Consider the following 25441-nt stretch of genomic DNA (forward strand, 5'->3'; position numbering starts at 1 on the left):
TAATTATATAAAATATAACTATAAAATATATAGAAATTCATTAAACATAATTATTCACAATCGAATAATTAAGAAAGAAATAATATTAAAAAAGTAATATATACCTAAAACCTCTGAAAAGATCTCGGTTGAGAATCACAGGACCCCTCTAAGGCCCTGTTGAGCTTCTCCAATAAGAAAGAAAGAGAGAGAACAGTAGTAGAAGCAAAGTAGGGGCTGAAGATAGACGAAGAAGGATAAGAAAATAGAAAGAGAAAGAAATAAAGAGGGAGAGAGAGGAGAAAAGAAAGCATGCTGAGTGAGATACGAGTTGGGGAGGGGGATAAAAAGGGAAGGCAGGGTACAGGGTACAGTGGAGGGAGTTTAGGAGGGACAGGGGGCAGGGGGCCCAGTGTCGGTGATGTCGGTGAGGGAAAATGAAGGTAGTGTTGGAAGCAGGCTGGTGTCTCAATCAGCCAAGAACCGCAGGTTGGGGTGCCCTGGATGGACCCCTGTGGGTGGAGGATAAAGCGGGGGGAGGAGGAGGAGGAGGGCGGAGTACGAGGCCTTCGGCTTCGAACCCGTCACAACTCAATCTAGTAACTCTGAGGCTGCGGCCGTGTGCGAACGTGTCTCCCTAGCATACATTTTTTTTACATCTCTTTTTTCTGTACAACCCCCACCCCCACCCTTTCTATAGTTTTCTATTTTATTTCTTTATTTCTGTTTATCTCTTTCAAGAACCTCCTCCCACCCCTCACTCCCACATCTTTTTTTTCCCCTATATATATGTATGTTCCTATGTTTTTATTTCATTTAATTTTTCTTATTGGTGTTGTTGATCATTTTTGATTAATTAATTAATTATACGTTTGTATCAAACGTTAAAGACGAAAATAAGTAAGATAAAGAAGAAGAGGAAGAGGAAGAGGAAGAAAAAAAAGGATGGGGAACGTTGGTAGAAGATAGTTTGTAAAAAATTGTTAAGAATTTAAAACGCGAATTGAATATTATAACGAACGAATTTCGTAAGTGTGTGAATGTGTTATCGAGAGGAACACGATGTGATTAATCGTGTAATTTATTCTGGAAAGAATATGAAAAGGTACGTTGTTAATTTGATATATTTATATACGGGGGTTGTTTAAGAAAAAAAAAAAGAAAAGAAAAAATAAACAGATCATTTATTGATTAGATGAAACATATTGTATTATTTGTTAAATACAATGTTTTGTGATTAATAAATGTTTGAAAATAAGTCAATCGTTTCTATGTTAGTATAATGATTGATTTATTGGATTCTTGGAACAGTTAAATATTATGTTCAGTCAATGGTGATGGATCGGTTGCGTGCTTCTCTCCATTCCCTAATTTCAACCCTTTGGATTTCTTTTTATAGGGATATTCGTAAAGCCAGCAAAATATATCTCGTTCGTTGATGCATTTTAACTTAAAATTAGAAATTATTACGAAATCGAATTGATAATATATCAAAATATTTGTTATTTTCAATGAATTTTTCGATCGATGTTTTTGTTTCAGTTTGTTTTTATTTTTGTTTGATATATATAAGTGTTATAATTATCACACAATTTGAAATAAAATGAATTGAAAACAAATAGAATAAAATAAAATAAAATCAAAGTAAAATCTGTTATTATTTCGTATGCGTATTATTTGCATTCGATTATGGTTTTTTTATGGATGTCCCGTTTCAAATCTTGCCCGCGCGTTGATATATTTACGAGCGAGATAAATCGAAAGATATTCGATACGCATTTATCGAACGTATCGCGTGTCAACGTATCGCTGAATCCTTTCTACAATTTGTTTACCAGAAATAAAATAAAGATAGAAGAAGAAACACAGATAGATTGAGAAACAGGAAAATCGAGAGCTTGCTAATAAAAAAAAAAGTATAAAAATGTATAAAAATCAATTTCTACGAGGTTTTTTTATCCGCGTGCTCAACATATTTCGCATTCCTATTATAATTATTAGTTGTTCTGTTTTTATTCTTTTCAATTTAATCTTGAAAGTATTTAAAGTTCTCGAGATTCCTTAGTGATGTTAGATTTTCCCAAGAAAATCTTTTCAAATGGAAATAAAAGTTAATGGTTAACTAACGGTAAGAAACTAGAAAGATTGTTAAATGTTTTTGTTAAATAACGCGATAACAATTATTTTGATATATCGTTCGTTTAGTAAAAACATTTCTATTAAATAAAGATAACTTGTTTTGAATGTTGCAACATTTTATAGTATACGTTTCGATAATTATCTATACGGTTTAATCTTATCACGTGTAATAAAGCGTGAATAACGCATACGAGTTTATGGGCAAATGATAAAGGAGAGTTTCGTAAACCGGATCTCGGTAGGCGTTCGTTCGAACTACTTTCAAATCGAACTTATCGCGTCATCGTTCTCTTTTAAATAAGAACGAGTTTCACCTATATGAAGATAATATTATACAAATATATTTTTTCTAATCTAATATCAATAATTGATTCGAGGAAGTCATTTAATTGGACGAGTAATGTTGAAAAACACGTGCACCCCGAAAGTACTTTCAATGCGAACGAGTTTTATCTAATTATATGAACATAATATTATACAAATATTTACTCTTTCAAATCTAATAATATTAATTACTTTGACAAAATAGTTTAATTCTAACATAAAAGTCTGCTAAGTATTAAACGAGTGATAGAAAAAGTACAATGACTTTGTCCCTTTCTCTAATCTTGGTCCTTGCACTCTGAGCATGATGAACAATGCAGAAAATCACCTGCCCCTAAGAGTACGTTCATCGTCCTTTCTCCCTACGTGTGTTTACACACGTGCACACGTGTGCACAAGTTCACGTATACAAACTTATACACTTCACACGAACACGCGGTAAAAGTGACGCACGCGATCTTCCCTGCACCCTTTCCCCCTTTTCCCCTCAACCTTCTTTCTTTCAAGTAGTTGGAAGGAGGTAATAGGAAGATGAAATTGGCAGTGTTTGCTCATTAGCACGAAAGACACTTTTCCACCATAGATTTATGTTCGTCCCTGTGCTAATGAACTCGCGTGGCATTGGACTCAATCGTGACTCGAACTGCAAACCTTTTTTCCTTAACAATCAATGATGATCATTCATAGTATTTGTATGTATATCATCGTATAACCCCTTCGGATTAAAAAGAAAACAAAAAAAAAAGGAAATATATTTATATTTTAAATGACGTGTCAATTTTGTCGTTTAGTTTTTTTTTCGTTGAATATTGTAGACAAAATTTCTTGGCAAATGTTTTAAATCAATTCTGTAAAAATCTCAACACGTTCCTTCCTTTTTTTATTTATTTATTTTATCGTGATAGAGGAAATACGATCACGATTTGAAATTGTTAACGTTTAACTTACATTAGAAAATTTTTAACGATCCACGGTTTGATTATAGTCCACGTAATTATTCGTTCGAAGAATTTCTTACGTTAATTCGAGAAAAAGTAGAGAAAGAATCGAAGTAAAATGCTGAAGGGAAAAGAAAAAAAAGAAAAAGAGAGGGTTGTTTATTAAAGTAAAAGGGATAATAAAGAAAAATATCTTGAAATAAAAGTTTGACAACATGGGCGAATAGAAAAAATCTTAAACCACCACGTGAAACGATAAAATAAAGGAAGTTTTTAAAGAACTGAGAGTAGTAAAAGAATAATTTATGAAGACATTGAAGCTCAACGTAGCTTTTTCTTTGGATTAACTAGGAAGAAGGTTCGCTTTGACTGTACCAGTCTCTCAACTTTTCTGTTCTCTCTCTTTGTCCCACCTTCCCACCTCCTCCCCTCCTGGTAAGCCAGCAGCTTTTCTATCTGTTAAAAGTATCAACTAGAAGGAAGAGTTATCGCAGGTAGAACAGGATGCTGTTTGGTAGTTGAGAAGTTAAAAAGAATTAATAAATGTGTCGGAGAAAAAGTTGAACAAGGTAAACAAAAATTTGGAACGTTGTATTTTGAGATTTTTGAACGTTTCGTACCTTCATTAGGACTTCAGCAACTATAAAATACATTTACCCTTAAAATATAAGTAATTCTTTATCACGTCGAAAAATAAAATGATTAATAAATGTGTCTTAGGGAAGTTGGGCAAAGTTTTTAAATTTGCAACCCTGTCCAACTTACCTGCAACACTAAAAAATACATTTTTAGTGTATTTAATAAAATGTGGTTTAGTAGTAAAAAAAACAGGTAACAGGTAGCAGGTAACATTTTCATGGTTGGTCGAGCATTCCCCCTTCTTTTTATTGTACGTGATATTTGACAAAAGATAATAATTAAATAATTAATAATATATTATAATATATATAATATATATATTTATATATGTAATACAGGTCTTCGTGGCTCAAGTGGTAGAATGTTCTTTCGGTATGCAAAAAATCCTGGGTTCGAATCCCAGGCCTTTCTCGACTTGTGAAAACAACTGAAGGTTCGATTTTATTGTGATTGTTTTTCGAACGAAAAATGCATCAAGGGTTGCGTCTAATATACATTATGTAATAATAATTAATAATGAAAATAAAATTAAAGATACAAATTTCTAACATTCATACATTTTCTAATGTGAGAATGCAACCCGGGATGCGTCCTCTTGCTTTGATCTCTTTTAGAATAAAAAAAAAGAATAAGTATAATAAAAGTATTATCGTGTCGTGACTATTAAAGAGTCAGATTTAAACAGGGCCTAGCAGATCACGTTACTGTCACGACTTTCCTACCCGGAAGCTACTATTACGAGCCTCGATCATCACGATATATTCTCTTCCAACTATAAATTCCACCATTCGAGTTGGTGATCACTGAGTTAATGAGAGTTACGAACAACCATATATCTATAGAAAAGTAAAGAAAGTATTTCAAGTTGGTGATCACTGAGGGGGGGGGGCTACACGAAGTAGGGGCTGGCCATCTGTCCCTCGTTGCCACGTCTGGTAATGTCTTGGTGGTCCATTTTGGGGCTGTTGTATGTTCAAAGGGCCTGGTCACGTTGTTCCTGGGCCTACACACTCACTAAAACCCAGTCACCTAAATTGTTCCCTTGATTATTTGTTTCCTGTTTGAAAACTTCATTAGTTATTTATTTATTTACATTTCTCAATGTAAAAAACAAATAAATCAATAAAAAATAATCAAACAAATGTATCATTTAAATCAATCGTTTGAGTATAAGTAAAGGGGGGGTTACTGAACCGAAAATCTAAACAGACAAAGACAATATAAACTTCTTCTTCTTCTTGTTCGCAAAGTTTAATCCTTTTTCGAATGGTTGCATAATAATCAACAACTTCCGTTTCATACGATATAATAGTTTACACTTAAACTTGTGTATCTTAACGAGAGAACTACGAGAAGTAATCGTTAGGTAAATATTAACTCGTCGCATAAACGAAACCTCGTTTCTCACTCCCTCACCCCCATCCCACCCCGATGCAATTATTTACACGGTTCCTTGACGAGAGTGGTGGCTTCGATGCACACCTGATTGAAACGCAAACAGAGATAACCTTTTTTTTCTTCTTTTTTTAATATTCTCCTTTTCTTTTTTTCTTTCTTTTTTTCTTTTACACTTCCTTTTTTCCCGTTTAGTTTTCTAGTCTTCTTCTTCTTTTCCTCGAAAGATTTTCGAGAACGTGCACGAGGCTCAATCTTTTTCTAATTCTGGCCACCAGCCAGAGTTGAAATCCGTTATGTATGTCACGTGTTCCGAAGTTCTCGAATGGTGCTCCTCATCCTCATCCTCCTCTTTGGAAGATTCAAGAAAGAGTCCAAGTAAAAGAAGTATTTTTAGTTACAAATAGTCATTTTTCATTATCCGGTAGAGTAGAAAGAAAGAATGATAAGCTAATTGTAAGTTATGTTACTCGTTGAAAAACTAGGATGATGATCAATATAAATATAAAAGTATCAATATAATGGACCAATATAAACTAATGATAGGGTATGCATAACCAATTTTCTTAGGGTTTTTTGTTTTATTTCTATTTCTCTTTCTCTCATTACTATTTTTCATTAATTTTTATTTATACGAAACGAATTTATCCCGATATAGCATCCGGATAAATAAACCGGAGGTTGGTTTGTTACCAGAAGGATCTTTAAACCGTTAGATACTTGGATCACCCTGGTGCAAGTGTATCGCGATGTCTGAAGCACGAAAAGAGAATGATGAGACGAAAAAGAAATAAAGTAAGGAAGGAAGGAAGGAAGGAAGGAAGGAAGGAAGGAAGGAAGGAAGGAAGGAGAAGAATGAGAAAAAGAGTAAGAGAGAAATCAGTTTCTTCGTAACGGATTCGGGACAAAGAACTTCGTTGTCCATTTTCTTGAATAAGTTCGGAACATATAATAAAATTAATTATGGTTATATCTAGTTTTTACCTCGTGACTACACGTGTTTCCAATTTTTTTCTTTTTTTCTTCAAAGAAAAAGAATCCCAATACGAATCTTTTAAAATTGGTTTTCCTTGTATCGTAATTCTTCAAGAATTCCCGTTATGTTAATAACGATAGTAAATTTGGATTATTATTATGAGAAATTATTTAGTTGAAATAAATCAATTGAAAGTGAACAGGTGGCAGGTGATTATCGAATACGTTTTCTGCATTTAACATTTTCTAGAATCGATCGGTAAAGAATTACTGACACCTGCGTTGCAGGTAGCATTTAAGTATAATCAATTTGAGGAACTTATTACTAGGCATGTAAATAAACACGTGCTTCGCGAGCTCTAACTATTATATGCATTCATACATTATTACACCATCGAAGATATTAACGTTAATACTTAGAAGATTATCACAACATATATGTATTACCACCGCTTACAATTAACAGAATACTTTTAAAATAATTTAAATAAAACAAAAACGTCAAAATTTAATTCAATACATTTCACATTTGAGAAAAAAAAGATCAATAGATGTTTTCATGTTTTTGTTTTGTATCATTTTCATTTAATAAAAACGCGCGAAAAAATTATCAAAGATATTATCACCACATACCTGATGATAAATAGTTGACGAATTTTGAAACCCCCATAGCTCGTCGTCGTTGTCGTCGTCGCTTCCCTTTGACGTGATGAACAAAAAAAAATGTCGGCGCGTAAATTTACATTCCGCGACATTCTTAAAATAAACCAAGTTAGCTAGCTAGCTAGCTAGCTACCTGACTAACTAACTAACTAACTTTTCTTCACTCTGCTATGTCACTCGAACGAGAATCTCGTTAAAACTTGTTGTCACGTTTACCAACGCCATTAATCGCAAATTATGTTACATTTATACTAAACAAAAATGTATAATACACACTTCTGTTCGTTCGTTTCATTTTGGTAACATTATTTATTTTATTATTATTAATTTATTCATCGTTTTGATGAAGTTTTCAGCAAAACTATTATTCGTTCATTCATAATAAAAATATAAAATGAAAAAAGTAATAACTGTGTTCGATATCGTAAACTGTATAGTCGATAGCCATAAACGGTTTATTGAGAATTATGTAACAAAACTTATTATCATAAATATGAACGATCCAGCTAAACGTATAACATGAGGAACACCACGTAGAAAGAGAAAGAAATATAGATAAACATAAATATATTTAACTTTCACTCCGATAATACGAACCGCTCGTAAGTTCCCACCCACTCGTATATTCTTCTAGGTACTGAAGAAATTATATTTCCTCGGGTTGGACAGATACAAGACTATCAAACACCTACGTGAAAACGTTGTTGTTTTTTGTTTTTCTTATTGTCCCAAAGAAACTAGCTAAATACACAGTTCTAGATCTAATATCATTTTATTCAACGAAATAAAAATACACGAAACGAGAAATCTTAACAGCTGGAATATACGTGCGTGTGTTTATTCAAGGCAGGGATAAATTGAATTGGTTTCTTCTATAACTGGATAAAATACTATTTTAAATAATATTTTATTTGTTCTCCAAAAAACAAGGAAGCATTATAAAAAGTATTATTTATTTGTTTAAACAAAAATAGTATTGGAAATATCGACTGAACTTAGATTGCTCGTTCATACGAGGGAACTTGTGTTTTCTCGCACGCAACGGAAGAACCTACTTAAGCGTCTTTTGTATTCCATACTTGAAACTACCAACTGAAAATACACTCTGTAATAATAAACTCTAAAGAGAAATTGAATTGTATTATGTATTTGCAATTATCGACGGTGATGTAAAAAAAGAAGAACACGTAATACGATAAATTAATTTATAATTTAAACTGAGAGTAAAGAAAACCTAATATGTGATGAGATACACAATTAAAAATCTGAGAAATAATTAAATATTAGATTGGTGCGTATGAAATATAACAAAAGTTATGCCAGAAATAAGAAAATAAGGAAAACAGGGGGAAAAATCGTTCACGTGTAAAGAAAATCCGACATTTCATATGCACCAACCTAATGTTATTATTTATTTGAAAAATCTTCAGGATGTCTCGTGGCATGTATCGGTCGGACGTTGTCCTAATTTCGATGATGCTTTTAACGATGATGTTCACCTGTACAAGATCCACCACGTCAATGCGTTGCGAGGATGCTAGGCTTAGGTGTGCTTATAGAATTGGATGTGGTATGGCACTTCAACACTATGTCACTGGTTGTGCATCCGTTTTGCAAGGTGACAAATGTTCCGAGTCTTGTCAGCACGCCCTAATTGCTTTGACCAGCACCGATGAAGGAAAGGAACTCATGACGGTATGATAATAAAATGTAAAACATATAAATAGGCTTCCGGAACTAACATAAGTGATTGCGAATTTTGTTGATAGACAAATGACATTTAATTTAATTCAAATTATGACACTGGATAAACGATGATGGGAACAAAAAGTCATCGACATTTATTATTTTTATTATTATTAATTAAAACATTATTATTATAATTTATTCACACAATTGGGTACTGTGTCCGTTAATTATTATATGATATTAATTTTATTATATATAATTATATTTGTCAGGAAAAATGTGACATTTACCTTCTTATTTAAAATTCGCAATTACTTAGTTGCCAACCCAATAGAACTCACAATTGTGAATTTTAGGGTGAAATAAAAAATTCCTTCGTTTAATAGCAAATATTATGACAAATTATCATCGAAATTTATTTTGACAGTGTCAATGTACACCAGACGACGAGTTCTGTCAACAATCGAAACAAAAAGTCGAGAATTGCAGATCTTCGGTGACGACGGCTATGAACAAGACAAGGGTATCCTGTAGGATAGCAACTTGGATATGTAATGCAGATGCACTATGTCAAACTGCATTATCGTATTATAATAAATTTTGTAAAAGCATGTTCCATGGGAAGAAATGTACTCATCGGTAAGTATCCTATTATTTGGACAATTACTTTTTCTTTTCTTTTTCTTTAATCGTTTATTATATTTTGTTTTTCCTCGCTGAAATTTTTACTGTTCGCGAACGTTTTAATATCATAATATGAGTCGTTTATTTTTAAAATGGCATAAGTTACTTTTTCAAAAAAATCAAGTTCATATACATAATATCTTTTCTAATATAATATCTTTGTATATATTTCATTCGTGTTGTTGTTTTTTTTTCTTTTCTTCTTTTTTCTTTACGTAGATGTAGAAATTCGATAAACATATTAAGGCGACAAGAAAAAGCAGCTAAATTAACAACTTGCATTTGCGACGGATCCGAGGAATACGATTGCAAGGGGATTCATCACAACATGGATGCATTATGTTTCGGAAAAATTCATCACGATTATCAGCAAGCAAAAAAGGATGTTGACGATACTAGGACGAACGATATTCTTCGAACTGAAACGAATGTTTATGGGAACGATGCAACAACCGTTCAATTGTTTGTTAACAGGACGACGTTGGTGATATCCATCATTTGGATTCTTCTTTTTTCGAGGCTAGGTAATATCTACGTTTATTTATTATTATTTTTTCAAAATGTAAACGTTACATTAATTTGTTTCAATGAATTTTGTTCAATTTATTAGTTTTGTTTTTCTTTTAAATTTTGTATTTGTCTGAACAAGATTTCAAAATATCTTCAAATTTACAAATATCATTTTATTTCATGATAATTTATTTTCTAATATAACGAAGTATACTCGTCGTTAACGGATAAAAAGATTGATCAATCATTTGTTTGTTTTTGTTTGCAGACTGACGACGTGAAACCGTGTGCCAAGAAAAAAAGAAAGAAAAAAAAGAAATGTCCAAATAAAAGTACAGTATTTCCGCGAGTGAACGACCAAAGAGCATTTTTTCTAGAAATGTTTAAAAATAAGCGCCGGACCACGAAAGAAAGGGAAAAAGGGCTTACTGGGCCCCTTATCGAAGACTGCGTTACGCGTTAAAGACTTTTTTTCCATTTTTCCCCGTGTTCCGAAAACAAAAAATACAAATACAAAAAAAAACAAAAACTTTCTGCAAACTGAGAAAATCCATGCGAGAAGGAACGTTTTGCGTTTGTACATTGATTATGTATTATAGAGATTAACATATAGGAAATATTTGTTTTTAATTGTTGTTTTATAAGTATTATTATTATTATTATTATTATTAATATTATTATTATTATCTTAATTTATGACAAAGCACAAAGTAATGTTAATCGAAATCATTCGCTAAGATTCGTTTTTACCGTTTCATTTTTTGTAAAAAGATTACGAACAATTTTTTCCTAATTTCATTCGTTTTCTTATCGACGTGACGTATCCCACCGTTTTTTTTTCTTTTTGATTTTTAAAATATTTTTCTTTTAAATACTTGCACACGATAAATGTATAGATAATATTACGTATTTATGCGAGTGTAATAATACACTCGTTTTAATCAAAATAATCATCGATTTACGAAATGGGGGTACGTTTATTATTATTATTATAATTATTATTATATGAATGTATAAAAAGTAAGTTACCAAACTGTCGATGCATTTTAAAATAATTATCAACAAGTATGCACATTTTTGTATCATCATTTATAACGAGGATCCATGTAATATGGATTATTATTATTATTATTATTATGAACGCGAACAATGATACGAAGAAAGAGTATATTTAATTTAAATAAACATTAAACATATTTTTTATCATGCGTGTATTAAAATGCGTTGCTTGAATGAAAGATAAGCAGGAAGGTAGGGCAGGTAGGCAGGCAGGGAAGAAAGAAAGAAAGAAAAAAGAGAAAGCAGACAACAAGCCAGGTAGAGCAGGGGGCCGAGCGGGACGGGGGAAGGAAGGGGTTAGTATGTAAGCGAAGGGGGGTACAAAATAAAAGTATCAAAAGGGCCACTCGTATATCGGACAGGTGCACGAATCAAGACGATTATTATCTAACGATCGCATAGCTCGTTCTGTAAAGTGAGAGATGATCGAGAATAATCTTAACAATGCTGCAACCCCCTCTTCTTTAAGATTCGAATCAAAGAAGAAGAAAAAGAAAGAAACAGAGAGAAAGACAGAAAAAAAAGTTATAATATTAATAACAAAAAAAAATGAACATTGCAGAAAGTAAACTAAGAAATAAATAAAAAAAATAGGATAATTTTAGGTAACATAAAATGATTGAAGGAAGAATAATACTCATCTTGGGGAATGAGTATATAAGAAGATGTGTAAGAAAATAAGATACGTAAGAGTGCGAAAAAAGATCAAGGCTTAATCAGAGAAAGAAGGAAAGAAGAAGAAGAAGAAGAGGAAAAGGGAAAGGGAAGGAGTTGGAGAGAGAAACTCGGATGTGAAGGGCTATGGGTGTTTCTATTGAGCATCAGCTGTTATTGTGGACCAACTCTATACGTTGGATCCAGCATGGTGCTCTTCTCCACCACTTCTTGGCCACACACGTCGGTTCCTCTTCTTAGCAGAGACTTGGATGATATCGTATAGCTAACGTAAGCTTTCTCTCTCTCTCTTTCTCTTTCTATCTACCTGAACGCATCATCATCGAAGTTATTCTCTGTGTGTTTCGGGAAACACAGGTGTCTCAGTAGCAATATTACCCTATTATCTTTTTGGTTAATACAGGTAACTCTTCCTACAACATGGTATACTATAACACTTTGCACTTTTATAGTAATTGATAGATTACATGATTTCGTTTAACATAATATTGGCATTGGCAACTAAATGAGTCCAGTTATTTTAATATTAATCTATAGACAAAATCAACAATGATTTAATTACCAAGCTAATCATTTCTAAATGAAATTATCATTATCTTGAGGGTGAGATTAGGCAATCTATCCTTGGTAAAAACAATAAAGCACTGCTCCTGGAAATAGTAATAAAAAAGCTAGTATAACAGGATGAAATTCTAATAAAAAGAAGAAGAAGAGAAGAAATGATTTTAAAATAATAAATTCTGGACCTCATATAACACGGTATTTTGTAGAATCCTATGTTATCGGAGGGTTACCTGTACACTCTCTCTCAACGATTGTACAACACAAGTTTTAGTTTTAGCTTCAAACTCAAACGTGACGATAAAGTATAATATCGTTGCTAGAGAACTCGGCTCGTTAACGAACGAAGCTTCCTCCCTCTCTCTCTCTCTCTCTTTCGCGATTATAATTAAGAGTAAGACCGATATTTACGAGAGGGATATATTTTGCACGAACCTCGGCCCCCCCCGGCCAACCGGAGCGCTATAATTATATCGGGAAGTAAACGATATTTACGAGACGTAAAAAGTTAACGTGGAAGTAATTAGCGAGATGGTCGCAAAAGGGATTTCTAAGATTCGAGTTGTTATAGTTTTATTTTTGCCTTAGAGCTTATTTACTAATTCACTATCATTATTTTCTAAGGTTTTTTTTTTCTTTTTTCTTTCCTTTTCTTATCTTTTCTAAATACAAATTCAACTCTGTTATCATCATTTTCTGCGATGACAATGCAAACCCAAGTCGAACTTTATTTCCAAGTAACACTTTATTAATAATTATTTATGATACCTAAGAATTTTCAAAAGAAATACCATGACTGGGTCAATTTCATTTGAAATATTTCTCATTAAGTTATACAAGTTGATAAGGAACAGTCTCAAAGATTTCTAAACTCTAAGCTAAGATGATAATCGTATCGTTTAAGAATCGATTATGTTAATTCGTTATTTTCGTTAATCTTTTCCGTTAACGTAGTAACTTACGTAAACACGAAAGGTATTGCTTTGCTCGTTGCGTTCAGTAAAGGACTCTCTTTAACATACACACATATATATAGACATATACACGGTAGAGGATGAAGGTAAGTTACACGTGCATGTATGTGTAGGACGGAAAAGGAAGGAAGGAAGGAAGGAAGGAAGAGATAGGTGGTGGTAGGTAGAAGAAAAGGGAGCAAGAAAGAGAAGGATGCTGGTGTCGGCCACACACGTAGCCAAGAACGGCAGGAGGACCCCCGTGTGTGCGACGAAGATGAAGGTATTCGAGGTAGGAAGGGAGAAGAAGAAAGAGAAAGAGAAAGAGAGAGCCCGCAGGCTCCGTGCACGGACCACCCACCTTGACTTGGGCTAGACCTCTCAGCCTGTCCTTCTCGAGACTATCGTCGCTTTACCGAAAGAGGAAGAAGCTCGAATTTAGCTAGTTAAAGAGCAAAAAAGAACGAGAGAGATATAGAATCCCTAAAAATCCTCTACTAATTATGCCATTGCACTCGGTTCCTCGTGTGCACGCATCACCGACCTTACGAATCTATCGGATGCTGGTTTATGACTAGGAAAATGAAAAGACATCGGTCAGGGGAGAAGTGGGAAAAGAGGGTAGCCAGAACTCCGATCCTTCTTCAGCTTTCAACTCTAACTGGGTGTTCGTCCGTACCAGGTATCCACCTAACAGCTGCGCGACTTTCTTTCCGTGCTTTTATTTTGTCAGTCGTAAAGATCCCATCGCAAATTATTTCGTTTCAGGTTGTCCGAGTTTAATGGGAAAAGTCCTAGTCAAATTTACCAGGGTTCGTTCCGTTTGCCCGTTTCGATCGATGATGTGTGATGACCTAGACAATTTGTGTTTCCTCAATATGTTCATTTTTGTTCAATTGTTTGGAACAGGGAGAAAGATCAGTCGCTATTTGGTTTTTCAAATTTATAAACGAAATGTGTTGAATGATTTAAAGTATATATCATAATTGAAATGAAACGCCATCGATCGACAACATTCGATTATATGGAAATTTGTCTCTTATTATTTTTATCTGAATCTAAACTCCATATAATTGTCAAATAAATTATATAGTGTTTAGAATTTATATACATTTTTTTGACAATTGAATATAATCCTTGAATTGTTTGCTAATGATTGAATAAGTGATTTCATAAATACGTTTCGTTACGTACCTTTTCGCCAATTATAATGTAAATTATGTAGAGATAATATTTTATTATTTGATTATAAATTAAGATGGTGTTATAACGTCGTGCATCGCGTACCTCCACGTCCATGCCCTTGCTACTTCTTCGAATTTTTCACGGTCGTTCATATACATTTCGCCTAATTCCGGCTCCATACATACCTAAAGAAATAATGCGTTTTGTATTAGACTATTATAAAAAAAAAAAGAAACAAAACTTAGTAAGATTTACCTGACAATATGGATCCGTGAGTAAACTTTGCACGCTTATAAGCACCTTTGATATGGTAAGAGCCAAAGACCAATTATGATGTATAGAATCTATTCCCACATCTCCATGTCTTGAGACATTTGGATGTAGTATTTTTGTGAGAAATCTTACAACTGGTGGACACATTGGATAACTGGAATTAGAATTAATATATATTACTTTTTAACACAAATAAAAAGAATTAAATGAAAAATTTGTTTTCATCTACCTATACGGCACTTGTAAATACAAATAAAACAATCCTCCTTCGTATGGACTACCCACTGGTCCAGTAATCGTAGCCTGCCAGTGACAACACATTTGATCCAACGGTGTAGCTTCTATACCTTCGGGAGGATCCATTCTTAAACTTTTTAATTCGCTGAGTAATCTATTTCGCCTCCAATAATATTCTTCCATTCTTGGTGCTCTAGTTCGTAATGAAGTTTGAGCTAAACATGTTCTACATGGTGCAGAAGAAGCGAGTTGATCGTACACTTTGTACCAATTATTAACACATCCAATAGGTCTATATAAAGGCCAACGCATTTTTACGTTTTGTTGCCATTGTTGAGATGTCACGTGTGTAGATAATAAACCGCACCATCTGCGACAAACATTTGCAGCTGACCAAAGACTTACATCGTCGAGATGTGAAAAAACAGCTAATAGAACTTCCGGTGGTAAACTTTCTACAAGACCAGGTTCATTGATAGGTTCGTGTTCGATATGCTTAGGATTTGTCAATATTTCTAATCTTTCTGACAAATTGTATGGGCTAGATGGTTCTCCAACTTCTTCATACTGTCTACAATTATTATCCTGACAGTGTTGAAATGGTGGAACGTGTTCCAAATTCTGTACATAATCAACTTGAAATGCTTCCACATTAGGAAAATTGTTAACATTGTTAATGGGTACATTATGATTATTAGATACATTGGAATTATTCACATTTTGTGGAGAATTTTGTTGTTGCTGGCTAGTTCTTCGTTCATGACTATAAAAAAGATCTGTTGGTTCATCGTTGCCTGAATCTTCATCGTCTGTTTTCTATAATTAGTTTCCAATTATAAAATTATATATTAAACATATATTATTGTAAATGTATTTATATAAGAGATGTATGTATTATAATGCCTTATAATAATTACCTCGCTAAATATCGGAACTTGAAATAATCCAATATCGTTGGGAAATAAGAATGCGTGACATGTTGCACAAACAGGTTCTTCGAAACATGGGCCATAGTATCCATTGCAGATATGACAAGCAGTAGTCTACAAGCCAAATTGTTTATTAGAAATGGTTTTACAATTAGTATTGGAAAAATTATTTGCAAACAAACATTTATGTTTCCTAAGTAATTACTTATATGGTATTTTCTAACCATAAGAATGAACAGTTGTGTGTAAAGTAATAAATGTTAAAGAATGTATCGTTGAAAGCATAATAAATACAAGATTTTTGTATTAATTTACCGAAAATTGAAATTCTGGACAAGGAACAATTTTATCACCAGCCATTTTGATTTAAGTTGCAGTAAACAATAATTATAAAGATGAATATCTTGTAGAAACACTATAGAAATCCATTGCACTTCATTAAATCTATAACTTTATAAACAAACTACTACTCCTCCTCTGTTTATTATTGGTTACGAATTCTAAATCCTTGGATAACTTTCAATATGCAATCTTTAAACCAATATGGCTACTAAGGGTAGTATCACTGGAGGCGCTAAAATTGTGCGCGCGCAAATTTGATTTACTTACACAGAGTTCGTATTATATACACGTGTACCGATTATTAAATATGAAAACATATCAAAATAATGATAAATTATTTGATTGAACAATTTGAATTTCGTTAAAATCTTTCGTTTCTTCTCTGTCAATGTAAAACATTTATTATATAATTGAAAATAAATTAATGCATAATGCGATTCGATCTAAGAGAGCAATTAGTCCTTAGGTTAGTACGTTTAGTTCGTTTTTTATCATATAATCTCGATAGATGGCGACCTAATCGGCGATTGCAGTGCCTCTGTTAGGAATATGGGTGTACTAATCAGTAAGTGATTGGCAACGAGTTAAGCGAGACAAGTGATTAAAAAATGGCATCCGCGACGACGTCGCACAATGAGGTTTCGCAGCAATTTTCTGTCAACAAACTTATTCGCGTTGGTTATTACGAATTGGAGAAAACAATCGGCAAGGGAAATTTTGCCGTTGTTAAAATGGCAACCCATGTAGTAACTAAATCAAAGGTAAAAACGTCAATTAATGTCTTCTTAGATGCACGGAATCTATCATTTTGTCGTTATATGCTTGAATAACACACTGTACGCATGAATTCTCGTCGAGTTAACGATAATTAAGTCTACTATGCTCGAGAATACGCTGTCCTTTCGTATGAAAACATTTATAAGCGTACGAAAGTATTTTTTTAGATTGTTACCATTAACTAGCCCTACTACATCGACAGAGAGATATGTTTTTCCTGTTAATTTTTCAAACTCATAACAATGATAATATGTAATATCGTTTTAACACTTTTACAACAACAAAAAATACATAAATAACATGTTTAATTAAAATATTAATTAATAGATATTTCTATACTAATAGTAAGATTGATAAAAATAATAGAACATTCCAGTTAAGTACCTTTAAGGTCTTTGTAAAGGTGTCTTTTTAAAGTCTTTTTAACTTGGCAGGATTTGTTGTATTACATCATCTATATACAGAACATTATATTCATCAACGAAATGGTTTATGTATCTCTGATTAATTATTTCTATCTATCTTGTAATCATTTGTTAATCGGTAGACACATAATTCATAATTCATAATCACACTGTACAAAAACGTTTCTTCTCTAATTAATATCTGTATGTAATGCATTTATTGATGCATTAGTTTTTATTCCCACGCATTACGTTTTGTATATAGGACATACAACCATAATCGCTCTTAAGGATCATCAAGGTACAGTTAAAACACATGCTTCCAGATAAAGGAATTGTATCCAATCTGTCTACTTGATTTAAGTAATAAATTTTTATTTCATTGTCAGCTGTTGTTTAAATCTATATTTTTATTTATAATTCTAATATTATTTCTAAAGTTTATCGGGGTTTGTTATAGGTGGCTATAAAAATAATAGATAAAACAAAATTGAACGAAGAGAACTTGGCAAAAATATTTCGTGAAGTACACATAATGAAAAGATTGAGGCATCCGCACATTATCAGATTATATCAAGTTATGGAAACGGAGAAGATGATATATCTAGTAACAGAATATGCACCGGGGGGAGAAATATTTGATCATCTTGTAAGAAATGGAAGAATGCCAGAACCAGAAGCCAGGAGAATATTTCGTCAAATTGTTCTTGCTGTCCATTATCTACACCAACAAAGAGTAGTTCATCGAGATCTTAAGGTAACAATATTTCATCCGTTTAATCATTTACATGGATCTGCTTTTCACTAATCTATAATTCATTTATCTTTTCAGGCTGAGAATTTATTACTTGATGCAGACAATAATATAAAACTTGCTGATTTTGGATTTAGTAATGAATACACACCAGGTGTACCTTTGAATACTTGGTGCGGGTCACCCCCATATGCAGCTCCAGAAATTTTTGAAGGGAAACATTATGATGGGCCACGAGCTGACGTATGGGTATGTTTTACTCAAAGAATGAAATGATTTTATATTTTTATAATGTGAAAATCTAATTAATACGAATCATTTTATTTCAGAGTCTTGGTGTTGTACTTTATGTATTAGTTTGTGGCGCATTACCATTTGATGGTCCTACAATGCAGTTATTACGCTCTGTTGTGATCTCAGGAAAATTCAGAATCCCCTTTTTTATGTCTGCAGGTATTATCTTTATAGTATAATTAATTTCATTATATATTTCAGTAATATAATGATTTATATTAAACTGTATTTTTTTTTCCTTGTTACAGAATGCGAAAAATTAATTAGGCATATGTTGGTAGTAGAACCAGAAAGACGTTTGAGTATTTCACAAATTTTAATTCATTCTTGGATGGGTGGTGATGGTCAAACAGAACCAGAACCTGGAGGGTATATATGGATTTTAATATTTAAAAATCGTTTCTATTTATAAAATGTTCACATTTTACGTGTTTATGTGTCCTCTTTCAGGTGCAGTCCTGAAACAACAACTATTCCACCACAATTGAATCAATTAGTTATAGAAAATATGCTTAGATTACCTGGGCTTAGTGCTGACACATTGTTAAAAGCAATTCAAGGAAATGCGTTCGATCATGTGTCAGCTATATATAATTTACTAGTCGACCGATTGGAACCCACGATGTCTGCTTTACCTACTATACAAAATATTCCAGGCGATTATATGCCCGATGGTGCACATCAATTAGAAAAGGTATGCATATCTATTGGTAGAAATTCCCTTAAAATGATATTTTCTTTATTTAATTATGCATATTTTATAAATTTTGATTTGTATATCTGTTGGATATAGTTCGGAGAAGCAGAAGCAGAAAGTGAGGAGAGAAGCAGTCTTCAATTATCACCTGATACACCTTATCACGCAACTCGAAGGCATACAGTAGGACCTGGTGACACGACGCATCAACCTGCTACGTCATATCCTTATGCCTATAATTATACTCCAGGATATCCTACATTGCGACCCCTTCCTATCTTGCAATTCAATAACGATCCACAAGTGCTGCCACATACAAATTTACCATTAAATCTTCCATTAGTCCAACATCAACCACCTCAGAATTTCCAAATCAAGGATCAACATTTATTAAAACCACCACCTGTCATGGGTGCTAGTGAGTTAATTTCTATTTTTTTCTTGATAAATTGGAAGCATACAATTATTGTATTTTTTCTCTATTATATTATCTAATTATATTTTTATTACTTCATATAGCAGGAAGTTTTGGACGAAGAGCCTCTGATGGAGGAGCCAATCTTCATGTTTTTTATCAACAACACGGTAGCGGTTCTAGTGGCGGAGAGAATGGTGGATGGAGTCAACCTGGTAGTCGTGAACACTTGCAGCCTGTAAGACGAATATATATTAATTTTTCAATAATGTTCTCTTTTTATATAACTTTGTCTTGTTTATTAAATTAATAAATTTAATTTACATTTTTGTATAGTTACAACCTGGTAGTCCTTCATTGGTACAATGCACACAATCGTCAACAGTTACTAGCGGTGTTAGTGGAAATGCAGATGGAAATGGTAGCAGTAGTGCAAGTGGAAATAGTGCCAGTGATAGAAGACGACGAAGTGGACTAACCGCAGTCATGCAAAGACCTGGTAAACAAATTAAATATTAGTTGTATTTGTGTATTGCGTCATGTTGCGCATTATAGCACGGTGTATGAAAATGCACAAAAGCACATGCATACATGTATATATACATAATATATACTGACAAATGTCTATGACATATAGAACAATTATTCATACATCGAAGCTTTCATTGTGACACACATAAATGATTTATACGCTAATTACAATTGTACATAATAATGTGAAAACGATTGGTCCACGGTACAAATAATGTATATACGTGTGTATTTCAAATATCTATGAGCTATTATCATATAGCTTTCTATATGTTATGTTATACGTTACATAGTGTGTCGACATTATTAGCTGGGAGAAAAATTTGTTATACTTAGACCATTCCTTCCAGTTTCTAGCGTTTTGTATTATGTTTTATATGTATATTAATTCATTTAAAGGATATCTTTTCTTTTTTTTTCTTTCTTTTCTTTCGTTTTTTTTTCTTTTTCTATAAGTTTTGTTTTTCTTTTTATTCTCTTAATTTAGTATTTATGATGACAATTTGATTTGATTTCTTTTTAATTTTGCATGGTTTGTTTTTGTTGTGTCAACTGCACGGCCACATCTCGTTGGTTGGTAATATGCATGTAGTTATAAATCCGGAACTGGTAATGGAGGTGGAAGCTAGGATGAACAGAGCTTACCTGCCGTCACGACTATTACCAAGTCATCTTAGAGGCCCGACACTTCCACATCACAGGAAAACTTCGTTGTATCACGCTAGTGCTGGTAATTTTTGCACTTTTGTTTTATTTCTAGATTTTATATGGTTTTTTTTTCCTCCCCCTTCCCTTATAGCTGCAGCAACAATGGATATGTGTAGTAAAACTATTATAAATAGACTGTATATTTTAACGATGTATAGATAGATTTGTTTATAGACAATGAGAAAAAAAAACAAAATCACTTGCTTGTTTTTGTTTTCACGTTGCATACATATGTGGTATTGTTGTATTTTTTAACTGTATATTAAATGTAATTATAAGAACAAAAGGATGAAGGAGAATATTTCGTATACATTGTTTGCTTGTATTGTTTGATAGGAAGTAGAGATTCCTATAAAGAACCAAGTAGTCATGTTGCAACGGAAAGATACTCGCCAGTTCGTCGTGCATCGGAAGGATCAGGTCCACCAGGTCCTGGGATACAAGCACTTCAACAAGAGTATCAACAGTTGCAGAGGTTAGCATCTCCTTCGCATAGTCCCGCCAGTATACCAGGGTCTCCTGTGCACGAAAGAGGTGTAGCAGCCATAACGCAAGGTATATAACATAACTTATAATATCGATTATTGAAAAATTCATTTCAAATAATGTATATTAAATGTAATATATTTCATAGGTTTAAGCGGTTTGACAACTGCACCCGTACAAGGTAGTATAGTGCACGGTACTCCTGCGCAATCACCAGCCACGCCATTAGATCTAAGTCCCTTAAGACATCATAGATCACCGGCTACAACACCTGTCAGTTATTCGCCTAGCAATAGTCCTGCTTTGGATATGATTCAAGAAGAGCATCCTGTAGAAATACCAAGAGTAAGTAGTTTGGAAATAATCATACAAATTCATTGCATGATTCTATCGATAAATAAGAAATTAGAATGTTATATTTGAAAAGGAGTAAAATAGTAAAAGAAATAAGTAATATTATATTTATATGTTATTTTTGTGTAAAAGTTTATAAGAGTTGATAGATAAGAAAAAGTAAAAAAGAAAAGATAAAAAGAAAAAAAAGAAACCCCCCCTCAAAGTTGTGTGCGTTCTGCGAAGCAGTGTTCGAAATTTGTTATAGGTACCGCCACAAATTTCAGTGACAGACGTTCTTGGAGGGCAAGTGACGTTAATCAATTGTTCACCGTCTCCGTCTCCATCGCCAGATTCGCTCGAGGACGCATTGCCCCATTATACCACTTTACCGAGTTTTATTATTTCAGAACCATGCGATCCTTCGAGACCTAGTATAACGCGTGGTATTGGTAGGCCACTAAATACAGCAATACCCACCGAAGTGGAGGTCACTCTATCGGATGAATCAAGTAGATTAAATTCTGAAACTATATTGGGTCGTGTTAAAGAGATCATTGATGCGAGAGCTCCGCCAAAAGGTTTTATCTTTTCGAGAGAAGAGGTCGAAGGTGGAGGATTAAGTTTAGAATATCCCGGTGGTGTACAAATTGAACTTAGAGTGTGCGAATCGGAGGAAAGAGAAGTTAAGGGGATTAAAATGCGGAGAATTAGCGGGGACCAATTGCAGTACAGTCAGCTTTGTGAGCAGTTAATTTCCTGCATCACTGTTTGACGACAACCAGCCCATATCGTGTTGACGCTTTTTTTTATGTATTATAATACATTCCTGGTGCCAGATACACCACTCCATACAGTATTGCGCGTGCATGCTGCATATAAGCCAACGATATTCGACAACTATCGTTGCAGCTTATATTATAACATTTGTACGTCTAACGCTTATTATATTTTTTTGTTTTTTTTTCATCGTTTCTTCTTTGACGTGGAACTTTGTGGTTACGTCTAATATCATTAATTTGTACATAGTATGGAATTTTAGAATGATGCGTCGAAGGTCAAACTTATTTTAAAGGATCATACCGTTATATCATACGTATATATGTACACACCGTTCGAAACCATTTCTTTTTTTTTTTTTTTTTTTTTTTGTATATCACGTTATTTCTAGAAAATCTGAGTATTAGGCGAGTTTATAAGATATAAAGGAGTATCAATGAAAGTCTAATCGTTGATATGTATGTACATCACACCATTCCTTTTTGTAGAATGTATCAATCAATGTTGAAAATGTATAGGTAGTTAATGTATAATTTACTGCGCCAATTTTGTAAAAAGTAGTGATCCCTTTTTTTAGTTGAAACATAAAAGAATAAGAAAAAAAAAAAAAAGAAAGGAAAAGAAAACAAATGAAAAACAAGAGTAAAAAAGAGCCAAGCCATTTGATAGCTAAGAAAAAGGAAGAAAAAAAGAAAATTAGAAATGTCAACATATTATGCTGTTAGTTTTAATACTCTTTTCGATTATTCTCATATCAATGAAAATTTGTATAACGAAGCTCTTCCTTATGCGTCGCTCATTGGAACGAATAACTAACTACTTCTTTTAATATCAATGATTGATATTAACTTCAAGTTACAGAGATATCGTTGAAAAAAAAAAAGAAAAAAAAGTATTGGTCCTTCGACGTATTGTACCTTTCGGGGAGACATACATTGTTCTGTCATTTACACGTAAACTACATATATAGTCTCGTAGGCAAGTGCAATTATTGTAAATTTTGTTTAAATCCGTGCAAACGTATCTTTTTACGGTTTGAGATCCATACAGACTGAGTTATGAGTGTTTTTCTCTTTTTTTCTTTTTTTTTTCTTTGTTCTTTTTTTAGGATATACAAAAAAAGAAGTCACGCTATGCAATATGATGGAGGATTAGATTGCAACGATTTATATGAGAAATTGATTAAGCGCTCATTAAGGACATGTTTGTATTTTTACCGAGAATGCGTATTCTCTTCCTTCATTTCAGCGTTTATATGTAAATCTTTTATGTATCCAGGAAAGAGGGAGAAGAAGGAAGAGGAGAATGGGTGAAAATAGAAAGTTTGAGGGATAACATACTCTTAGTTACATGTTAGCGTATATAAATGCAAAAAAAGGCTGTACATTGTCACACACTAGAGAATACCGAAAGAATAGAATTATTTAAATTATTTAAGTCCAAAGATCGATTTCCCGTGATATACAGGCATTAGTCGTTGGAAGAAACGAAGAAACGATAGCGACAAGTGGGAAAAGAAGAACGCACAGACTTGGAAGAAAGAAAAATGCAAAAAAAAAAAAAAGAAAAAAAAAAAAAAAAAAAAAAAAAAAAAAAGAAAAAGGAAATATATAACGGAGAAGATATAGTTTTTTTTTTATTAATCATGGATATATACATACATAGAAAAATTTGTTGCATCAATGCTCGGAGAATATTCGATGATACGATTTTAAAAACACTTTAACAATTGGCTCATCATCCTAATCGGTCTAAAGCGTATTAGAAGAGATGCTTATTTGCTTGACTAGTTGCGATATGTACGTAAAGAATTATTTTCTTCTTTTCTTTTTTTTTTTACAACTAGTTTAGTTTTTATATTTGGAAGCATGGTGAGGCATTTCTCTTTTGAATACACATGATTATTTATTCGATTCGATACATCTTTTCTGATAAAAACGGAGCAGATATTTAAGTTTTTACAGACAAGTAATCTGCAGGTTGACGTAATTTGATGATTGTAATAAAAAGGAACGAACAGTTTCGTGAGAAAAAAGAACAGACGGAAAGAATACCTATTGAGAAAAGTAGATATGGTTTTGTCATTGCAAAAGATTTAACATTAAAAAAATGAACAAATTGCAAAAGAAGAAAATATTACTTCAGAAAAAAAGTGTCATCGTAAACGATTCATGTCAATCGTTCAAAAATGATCGTTTGATTTTCGAAACGATTGTCTCTCTTTTATTATGCATTATTGTCATACTGCATTACTGCAGATGTTTATGCAACAAAGGATTAAGATATTAAACTCGAAGAAAAGTTCATCAGGTCCGTATCGTATATACGTATTTAGATGTATGTATGTATGTATGTATGTATGTATGTATGATGTATGTATGTATGTATATACTTCTTTTCAAATGTCACTTTTATTCATCACTTTCTGCATTACGCATAGATTGTTTTTTTTTTTTTTGCATATTTCATTTGACGGACATATGCACGAATAATATATATACATATTATATATTTATATATGTGTATATATATACTACATGTATCGTGCACATGTGACAGCGTATTTTTATATTGAAATTTGTCGATTTTCTGGTCAACTATGATCATTTGTAAATAATTAAATATGGATACTTCTAAAGATCCGTAGTGTCTAATGGTCACTGGCATAAAATAAACATCTATCTATTTGATCATTTTGATCTCAATGATCATGGAAGTTACGAAGATTCGAAAATTTAATTTGACAGTCTTCCTTTGGGGGAAAAAAACCGATATATATATATAAAAGAAAAAAATAATAATAATAAAGAAAAGAAAAAGCAAAGAAAACAAACAAACGATTAGACAAAACCATAATTTTCATTTGACATAGAATTTATTTAGTGCATAATATGATATTGGAAAAAGTTGGTTTGTTCATATTTTGTATAATTGACGTGCGATACGGAAACAAAAAAAAAGAAAGAGAAAAAAAAAAAAAGAAGAGAGAAATAAAAAGATAGAGACATTTATGTAGATTACATTGCGTATACAGGCTCTATTCGAAAGTAATATATCATTGTAACACTTTTTAGCTTGTTTGTCAAAAGAGTACTTTCGTATTTTAAATTATC

General features: G+C 32.7%; 3 protein-coding genes across 5 annotated transcripts; 2 read left to right on the forward strand and 1 right to left on the reverse strand.

Annotated features, from left to right (window-relative positions):
• The first annotated feature begins 599 nt into the window (after positions 1 to 599).
• Positions 600 to 10230, forward strand: LOC106792388 (growth arrest-specific protein 1-like). 2 transcript variants are annotated; one of them, XM_014758792.1, is made up of 5 exons: positions 600 to 1084; positions 8483 to 8747; positions 9169 to 9380; positions 9645 to 9949; positions 10204 to 10230. In XM_014758792.1, exons 1-5 carry the CDS (start codon positions 1020 to 1022, stop codon positions 10206 to 10208), a joined length of 852 nt encoding a protein of 283 aa, XP_014614278.1. In that variant the 5' UTR covers positions 600 to 1019; the 3' UTR covers positions 10209 to 10230. The 2 variants fall into 2 exon arrangements, with proteins under 2 accessions (XP_014614278.1, XP_014614279.1); XM_014758793.1 differs by lacking the exon at positions 600 to 1084 and adding an exon at positions 6243 to 6281.
• A 3973-nt stretch (positions 10231 to 14203) lies between these two features.
• Positions 14204 to 16357, reverse strand: LOC106792387. Its single transcript, XM_014758791.1, has 5 exons — positions 16123 to 16357; positions 15796 to 15921; positions 14871 to 15694; positions 14624 to 14795; positions 14204 to 14553 (listed from the first exon to the last, which is right to left on the reverse strand). Exons 1-5 carry the CDS (start codon positions 16165 to 16167, stop codon positions 14437 to 14439), a joined length of 1284 nt encoding a protein of 427 aa, XP_014614277.1. The 5' UTR covers positions 16168 to 16357; the 3' UTR covers positions 14204 to 14436.
• A 375-nt stretch (positions 16358 to 16732) lies between these two features.
• LOC106792383 (serine/threonine-protein kinase SIK3-like) lies at positions 16733 to 24448 on the forward strand. 2 transcript variants are annotated; one of them, XM_014758783.1, is made up of 13 exons: positions 16733 to 16910; positions 17791 to 18087; positions 18163 to 18333; positions 18414 to 18537; positions 18627 to 18747; positions 18829 to 19072; positions 19172 to 19493; positions 19595 to 19728; positions 19827 to 19989; positions 20614 to 20751; positions 21066 to 21284; positions 21364 to 21560; positions 21817 to 24448. In XM_014758783.1, exons 1-13 carry the CDS (start codon positions 16758 to 16760, stop codon positions 22321 to 22323), a joined length of 2790 nt encoding a protein of 929 aa, XP_014614269.1. In that variant the 5' UTR covers positions 16733 to 16757; the 3' UTR covers positions 22324 to 24448. The 2 variants fall into 2 exon arrangements, with proteins under 2 accessions (XP_014614269.1, XP_014614270.1); XM_014758784.1 differs by lacking the exon at positions 20614 to 20751.
• The last annotated feature ends 993 nt before the right edge of the window (positions 24449 to 25441 follow it).

Source organism: Polistes canadensis, unplaced genomic scaffold (genome assembly GCF_001313835.1).
Source record: "Polistes canadensis isolate GaletaPanama2010 unplaced genomic scaffold, ASM131383v1 scaffold_416, whole genome shotgun sequence".
Taxonomy (NCBI): domain Eukaryota; kingdom Metazoa; phylum Arthropoda; class Insecta; order Hymenoptera; family Vespidae; genus Polistes; species Polistes canadensis.